At 34.4% G+C, this 7,769-nt stretch overlaps 1 protein-coding gene across 1 annotated transcript; it reads right to left on the bottom strand.

Moving 5' to 3' along the window:
- Nucleotides 1-1,274: 1,274 nt before the first annotated feature.
- Nucleotides 1,275-7,395, bottom strand: LOC123211047 (kinesin-like protein KIN-14R). The gene is made up of 19 exons (XM_044629564.1): nucleotides 6,815-7,395; nucleotides 6,357-6,655; nucleotides 6,099-6,270; nucleotides 5,918-5,988; nucleotides 5,652-5,835; nucleotides 5,096-5,205; nucleotides 4,889-4,988; nucleotides 4,724-4,810; nucleotides 4,458-4,634; nucleotides 4,092-4,362; nucleotides 3,752-3,913; nucleotides 3,426-3,641; nucleotides 3,306-3,343; nucleotides 3,041-3,204; nucleotides 2,701-2,952; nucleotides 2,559-2,624; nucleotides 2,278-2,352; nucleotides 2,102-2,173; nucleotides 1,275-1,807 (listed from the first exon to the last, which is right to left on the bottom strand). Exons 1-19 carry the CDS (start codon nucleotides 7,026-7,028, stop codon nucleotides 1,385-1,387), a joined length of 3,153 nt encoding a protein of 1,050 aa, XP_044485499.1. The 5' UTR covers nucleotides 7,029-7,395; the 3' UTR covers nucleotides 1,275-1,384.
- Nucleotides 7,396-7,769: the final 374 nt, after the last annotated feature.

Genomic DNA, 7,769 nt, shown 5'->3' with positions numbered 1-7,769 from the left:
TTCTTGTCTCATTCAGGAGACGTCGTCAACAGCCAAAGAAGAAGGAAGGATGATGAACTCGTATTCATCCGACACAAGATGAATCAAAGAAGGAAGGGTAACGTCCAAACAAAGCAAGACGAGTTGAAGCGTCTATTGAGCATTGTCATTTGGACAAATCATTTGTCATCCAAACAAACAATTTATCCAAAGACAATTGAGCAAGACACAAAGAGAGATAGTCATGAAGGAGAAATAGCACCGAAGAAGGAGAGATACCGTTAGGAGAGCGCTAAAGAAGGTGGTCGTTTGCCATAAAATTATCATTTGAAAAATTGAAACCCTGGAGGGAAAAATCTAACTTTTTAAAACTTAAACCTAAGAGAAATTATTAATTTTTAGGGTTTCGAAGGGAAATGAGATAAAATTTTATTTTTTAAATATCACTAGTTAAATGATAATTTTACTCTTAAAACTAACGAATTTTGTTAACTTTAACAATTTATAAGTGAGTATTTGAGTTTTTAAAACTTAACGAACGAAAGTTTAGATATGTACTAAACCTTGGGTGGGAATAAGTCTTTTAGCCTTTTTGGATTTTTTTTCAAAAGAAGACCGAAATAATAAAAGAAAGAATAATATTATGTGTATAACTATGTATATAAATAATGATATGATATTATGTAATTAGATAGTTAAAAATTAAAGATAAAACAATACTTAATCATATGATGATACATCATTATTTGTGTATAAAATTATATTAAAAAATTGTACACGTAATTTTATTGTAAAAGGAAACCCAATTGATAAAATAATCTGCATTTATACTTTTAATGCCGGCCAAATTATATGAAAAATAAAAACAACTATTTAAACTAAAACTTTCTTTCATTATACAGAATTAACTTGCTTGTTTAGTATAGTTTACTTAATCTATATTATTAGATTTTTGAATTAAATAATCAATTATGATATATTTAAAATACTTTATATAAATGATTAAATTATATATAATAATCACATTTTTATAATATTAAATTCATAATCCAAAAGCCAGTAAGATTTTTTTTTTTTTTGAATTATTTGATTATTGAATTTTTTACATTTCTAATTCAAAAGCTAAAGATTAAACATAATAGACATTTTACCACACAGTCATAATTGGATTATGATTATTCATAATTCAATAATCATAAGTTATACGAAGAATTAAGTATCACATAATTAATTATTACTATAATCATAATTCAATAATAAAAATTGTGACACCCTATATGTTTCCTTTTCACAAGTTAACAAAGAAAGTAACTTCCATTCCTTCAGTAGAGTTTAAACTACAAATTTTATCTCATTAATACACACAAGAATGAGAAGAGAAACAACAGATGAGCAATCTGATTCACTATCTTGACCAGATCTTTTTCTTTGTATCCTTAATTCCTGCAACCTGATCTTTACTAATTCTCTTCTGAATGGAAGGCCCTTGAATACTGGTGACAGCTTTTGTTGTTCTCACCAGCCTTGCAACTCTAGGAGGGTCAGATTTCCTCTTCTTGTTATCATGTAAAGAAGTTGATACCATAGCATTCTCTGTTTCTGCACTCCTAGACTGTCGTTTCTTTTGAGTCTCAAACAGATAATCATTTCCTTTCGGCAATACAGAACCATGACTCATTGGCCGGTTAGAACTCCTTAGAATTCGAAGATCAATATCACTCATCACTTCATCATCTCTCTTACAACTTTTGCTTTCAGTTGGAGTGGCTCGTATCAGGTCAGCAAATGGTTTCTCTTGCTCCTTCAACTTGTCCTCAAGCTCCTTAATCTGCCATTACATGCAGAACACTAGTTAGTCAATAATGGCAAGCAGTTCAGAAGATCAGCGAATTTTCCTCCCATTAAATCTCTCAAAGTTAATGATTCTAATTAGTCAGCGGCAGCTACAATTTCTTGCAACTGCATGAGTTGAATGGAGGTAAGGTTCACAAATAATATAAATGGTTCACTATATCAAGACTTAAAAACCAGATAGTTTCCAGGTTCTCTGGTACGAAAGATTTACTTGTTATTCACAATATACACGAGCCACCAATATATTCTATTTGAATAAAGGTTTAACCTTTTGGCGAAGCACAGTGGACTCTTCACTCTTCTCTTCCTGCGCTTTCAATTTAGTCTCAAGCTCCTTGATCTGTAGTCGTAAAAAAAAGTATATAGATAAATATGGTTTCTCCAATTTCCCATTTGCTTATAAAATAGATTAAAAATTAGCACTGAGCAGTAAATCTTGACAACCTTGTTTTGAAGGATAAATGAGTGAGACTGGGACTCCTCCTCTTGCTCTTTCAGCTTATTCTCAAGATCTTTGATCTGCTCAAAGAAAACAATAGCTAAATCAGTTTTGTTTAACATTGGATGGAAAAGAAGCTTAGGTCTATCTTCCAAGCTTCAAAGTAGTTTTTCACTTGTTCATAAAATTGCTGCATCAGCAATCAACTTTCAACACGGATTTCCAAGAACAGGAAAACAAAATGATATTTCATTTCTTCAAACATTAAAGTAGGTTGATGCTAAACCTTCAGTTGGAAAGTTGCAGACTCTGATTGTTGTTGCTCTCTAAGCTTCGCTTCTAGCTCTTTGATCTTCACCAGAAAATGGATTCTGGTTAGCCACTAACAAAAGAAGTAAAATATCGATTACAAGTCAACTGAAATCAACCTTTATTTGGAGATTACTGCAAAGCTCTTCTTTGCCCTTTAATCTATCTGAAAGTTGTAAGAATTGCTTCTCCGATTGGCCATGCAAGTTTGACTTCAACACAAGTTGACCTTCAAGTTCTTTGATCTTCTCTTGTTGGTCTTTGAAAGATTGATCCTTACCTTTGGCCCTGCTCTCAAGGTTCTGTAAATTCTCTTCTAGCTTCCTTATAGATTCATCCTTGGATCTTGATTCTTGTCTTGCTTTTTCAAGCTTACGGAAGATAATTAATTGTAATTATTAAATGATCAAACTATTATTAGTATACATGATATTAGTTCAAAATACTAAGAGAAATTACCATCACTTTAATTTTTTGAAGTTCAGTCGTATCTATTTGCTTTCTCGCAGGGCCCAACTCAATTCCTCGAACTCGAGTTGCAAAATTTAATGAGCTCAAGGTCTCACTTAAGTCCTTCTCTGAAGGGCTGATTTGCACAAACATTAAAGTTTTGGAGTCACCCCCTGCAACACATACACATTGATATCAATATGAGTGACAAATCAAGATGAATTTTGAAGTCCTCTCATGAATTCAAAATAGACACACTCCGGATAAAATCTACCTAATGAATCTTGTAGTAGATGTGTCAACTTAGAGTTCCTGAAACAAAAAGCAAATATATTTAAAATCAAAAATAGATTCTGATGGAATGATACATAGGCAAGAAAGACGTAGAGCAGACCTATATGGAATGTGACTACTTTTAGTTGCTAAAGCGTATATGACATCTCCAAGTGCTGAAAGAGATCTATTAATATTTTGAGCTTCCTTGAGTCTATCTCCTTGTGCATCAGTTTTTGAAAGTCGCTCACTGCCAGCCAAATCCACAAGCCAAAGTTTGCTATTGGTACACTCACCATTGATTAAGTTCTTGGCCCTTACCATTATACACAGCATGCTGTTTGATAATTTTAAAAAGTTTAGGTCAATCGTCTATGAAAATAAAACAGCTTGGTAGAATCTTGTTTAAGAACATTCACCAAAAAAAAAAGATTTGGAGCTTAGTACCAATGAGATCGGCTGCTATGCTCATTCACATTATTGGATCCAACAGCTCTTGCATTACTTCCAGCCTGTAGAACATTCCAAGCTTCCCTAATGCAGTCAACACGGGCTTCCACGATTCCTGGAACATGATGGGAACCTCCAGAAGATTGCTTTATCTCCAATCTAGATAAACCCAGGAAAAAAAATGTCAATGGGCATTTTGTTGTCAGGCAAGTTTATATCAGCAAGCCAAGCCATATTTAAACCAACTTCATAATGTTAACTTAATCATACTTCCCAAAATTTACTAGTACATTTGAGTTTTTTCCTGATTATTAAGCTGGGAAACGAAAGAATTTACTTCTTTGATGTTGGCGCAGCTAGCAGGTCTCTGATTTGCTCATTGTAAACTTCAAGCACACTTACAGATATATTGTAAGTAAAAGTTTCACTCCTTTCCTTGGCAATTTCAAATAATTGATCAAGAGTCCTGTAATTGACTCCTCTATTCTGCTTAGTACCCTCCATCGTAAAAGTCTTCCCTGTCCCTGTTTGCCCATAAGCAAATATACAAACATTGTATCCATCTAGCACGGAAGTCACCATTGGTGAAGCATCCACGAACACATCAACTGTTAAGGCAAAAACAAAAGCCTGGCTCAGTACGCACTTCCCAAAATTAAAATTCTTACATCATATCAATCAGTCTACTGTGATATATAAATACCTTGACTATCTTTTGGTGTGTAAACTCGGTCAAATTTGAAAGACTTTTTTGTGGAACCACCATTTAAAATCCCAAGCTCTCCATCTTTTGCTGCATCAAAGTCTACGACTGTCGCACATGCAGCAGAAATATCATCCTTATTTAATGGACGACACCGACAGAAAACCCTGATATTACCTGATATTCAATAAACATTTAAGTTCCTTTTATTCTAAATTCTCTACATATAATACAGCAGATGATTACTACAAGGGGAAAAAACATGCCTTTTGTCTCCTGAATTTGGTTATAAAGCTCCTTTCTCTTGGCTTGCTCTTCGACATACTTCATTTTAAAATCCTCACACTGTGCAACTGCAGTCCGAAAGCATGAGTGTGCATAAAACAAAGTGTTTCTCAATACCAACAAATTTATTGTGTAACCAAACCTACCCAATGCCTGAACTCCAGTGACCATTTTGTTCAACTCAGGTATCGAATCCACACATTCATGTGCTGCCTGAGAGAGTTGAGAATGTTCTTGTTTCATCGTCTACACAGACATTAATTATAATTCATGGTAAGAAAAGAGCATCACTAACAAATCACGAAATATAGCAAGGATAATTTCATATGTCCTGAAAAATCTCCTTTACTTGCCTTTATTTTTTCTTGTAGCTCATTGACTGCATCTGACCAATATTTTTTATCACACTCATACCTGTTGGTAATATCCCCTAAATTTTCTGCTTGTTTCCCGACAGTTTGATCTAACAGGAAAAATGAATAATTTCAGAAATTTTCTGACTTAGAAGAACATAATGCCAAAGATAACCATCAATTGATGATTCCCTCCTGAGTGGCTCTGACTTACATTATATAAACCATCAATCAGTTACTAACACATGAAGCTTTGACAATGTTACACCTCAGCATACTGTAAATTTCTCAAACTGAAACTCTATACATAATTTGTTTTAACATTATTAGAGCCTATCAAGAAAGTAAACTGCATCTGCTGACGTCTTATTTACATATATATAAAAGAACTTGTGTTGTCATAATCACCTAGACTCAGCATTTGAAAGGTTTTTTTTGTCAACAACTTTGTTTGTCAGTTGTGTTGGGTAACACCAACAAAGAAAGAAAGAGAGGAAGTCCATCTACTGGCTTCTGTTCTACTAAAAAAGTAAATAATATATGCTTTAATAATTACCTAGAGTCAGTGTTTGAAAGATTTTGTTGTCGAGTTCCATCCTAACCTTCTCCAGCTGCTCATTTGATTGAGTCAGTGACATCCACGCTTCATGGCATTCATTTGTCTTAAGCTGGCACTGCTTAGTGAGCTCTTGTATCTTCTTTTCATACTTATCTGTAGCTTTTACTCGCAGAAGTTTCTTCTACAAGCCATAAAAGCAAAGAACAATTAAGCAGCAAGTTAATATCTCAACACTGCAACTCTTCACATCATTTGAGTCTAACCTGAGCTGAAGACACTTCAATCTCGGCAGCACAGTTGTTACATTTTAGATATTCATGTGACACCCGAGGAACTTCACCAAATTTCCAGATGAGGTACATTAGAAGATGTTTCAATATGTGCACATACTATACTTGTATCCCCAAATCGTTTATTGAAACAACAAACTAAAACTCACAGTACCTGACATCACTGCCGCCTTCCTTATGCAAATTCCACAAACCGCTGGGCTTCCGTTAACCCCTTCAAATCTTATATGAATTATTCCATCCTCCTTTACAGAGACCTTGGTGTCAACTACTTGCAACGGTTTATTTGCTCCAACAATGGAGAAAATATCAAAATCAGAAAGGACCTGCAATTATCCCCCAAACAATAAGTATTTTCCTACAAAAAAACAAAAGAAAAAAATAATGAAGTCAACTTTGCATAATAACTTGCCTTCTCTTCCTGCACAAATACATTGAATACTCTCATTCCCTTAGGTCCATTGGTGTTTACAATCTCCGCGAAATGAAAATCAACAACGTAGTTTCCGGGAGGAAGATCACTGAACTTATAATAAAAGTTCCCTAATCGTGCGGACTTATATAAGTATGGATAATCTCCAGCCTCAATTATATTCTCATCTGTTCTTAAAACATTTCCTCCGACGAAATATTTATCAGTCACAATCTTCATACTAGATTCCGCTTCATTCGAAGCCTCCCCTCCAGCATTTACGAACATCACAAGTTCATCTGGTTAAAGGAAGCATAACAAATATGTAGATTACTAGGTCTGGCAATGAAAATTTAGAGAATTTTAATTTATAAATTTCAAGCAAGGATTTTCTCAGCAACCAAACAGGTGTAAATTTTGTAAAAGAAGACAAAACCTGGAACGACGTAAAGACTAACCTGTACAACTAGATCTTGTTAGCCCAGTTGCAATTAGTCTTGAATTAGAGTCACAAAGCATCAAATCAACCAAAGAATCTTCCTTTTCGTCCTCGTCCATGGCAGAAGCTTTGTTTTCTTGATTCAAGATCAAATTTTTCTCCCAATCAAAAAGATTATTTGAACTTAGGGCTTCCGGGCCATGATGAGCAACGTTCAATTGAATATTTTCCATGAAAATACTAGGGTTTGCGTGTTTGGAAAGTGGGAAATTTGAGATTCAAAGAGGGAAGCTTTTCCTTGGATTTTCTTGCAGCAACGAGAGGAAAGTGGACGTTGGGCCTAGGTTAAACGTTAAAGAATGTTCAAATTTGAATTCTATACGACCGTTATAAAACTTAACCTTTTAGGGGTGAAACAACTTACACTTCCGGTTCCGTCACCAAAATTACCTAAGATGATTACCGTCAACGCTCCATAACTGCGATCTTTGTGACAACTACCATCAAAGCTAAACGAGAAATCTTAGGGAAAAATTGCAATAAATCAAAAGGTGAAGACTGAATGAAAATTTTGGCATGTGTGCGACGATGACAAGGACTACTCTCTCACCCTCGATCAATGTTGTGGGAGCATCACTTTAATAAGATGTCAATCAATTTCAATTTGTTTTATCTTATCTTATTTTAATTGAAAGTGTATAAGATTTTTCAGTAGTGTCAATCAATTGAATAATAAAGATTTTGTAATATCATCTTATCTCGGTCAAAAGTCTTTTTAGTAATAAGTGATGGTTGTGTGGATAATGACAATGAGTTAGTAATGGTATTGGCAAATGGTGGTTATGTGGATTGTAACAATATGCTAGTAATGGTGTTGGCAAATGATGGTTATGTGGATGGTAATAATGTGTTAATAGTAGTATTGGCAAATGGCGGTCGTTCGATGGTTAGTGGTGGTGTAGTTATGTAACTTG

This window comes from Mangifera indica, chromosome 1 (assembly GCF_011075055.1).
Source record: "Mangifera indica cultivar Alphonso chromosome 1, CATAS_Mindica_2.1, whole genome shotgun sequence".
NCBI classification, from domain to species: Eukaryota; Viridiplantae; Streptophyta; class Magnoliopsida; order Sapindales; family Anacardiaceae; genus Mangifera; species Mangifera indica.
The sequence above is the reverse complement of the archived record's forward strand: the minus strand, read 5'-3'. Positions and strand labels throughout refer to the sequence as shown.

Coding starts and splice junctions, on each gene's coding strand:
- LOC123211047 (XM_044629564.1), bottom strand. CDS start 7,028: ATGGAAAATATTCAATTGAACGTTGCTCATCATGGCCCGGAAGCCCTA. Junction 6,656..6,814: donor AACAAGATCTAGTTGTACAG/GTTAGTCTTTAC, acceptor TCCTTTAACCAG/ATGAACTTGTGATGTTCGTA. Junction 2,953..3,040: donor TTCAAAAAATTAAAGTGATG/GTAATTTCTCTT, acceptor ATCTTCCGTAAG/CTTGAAAAAGCAAGACAAGA.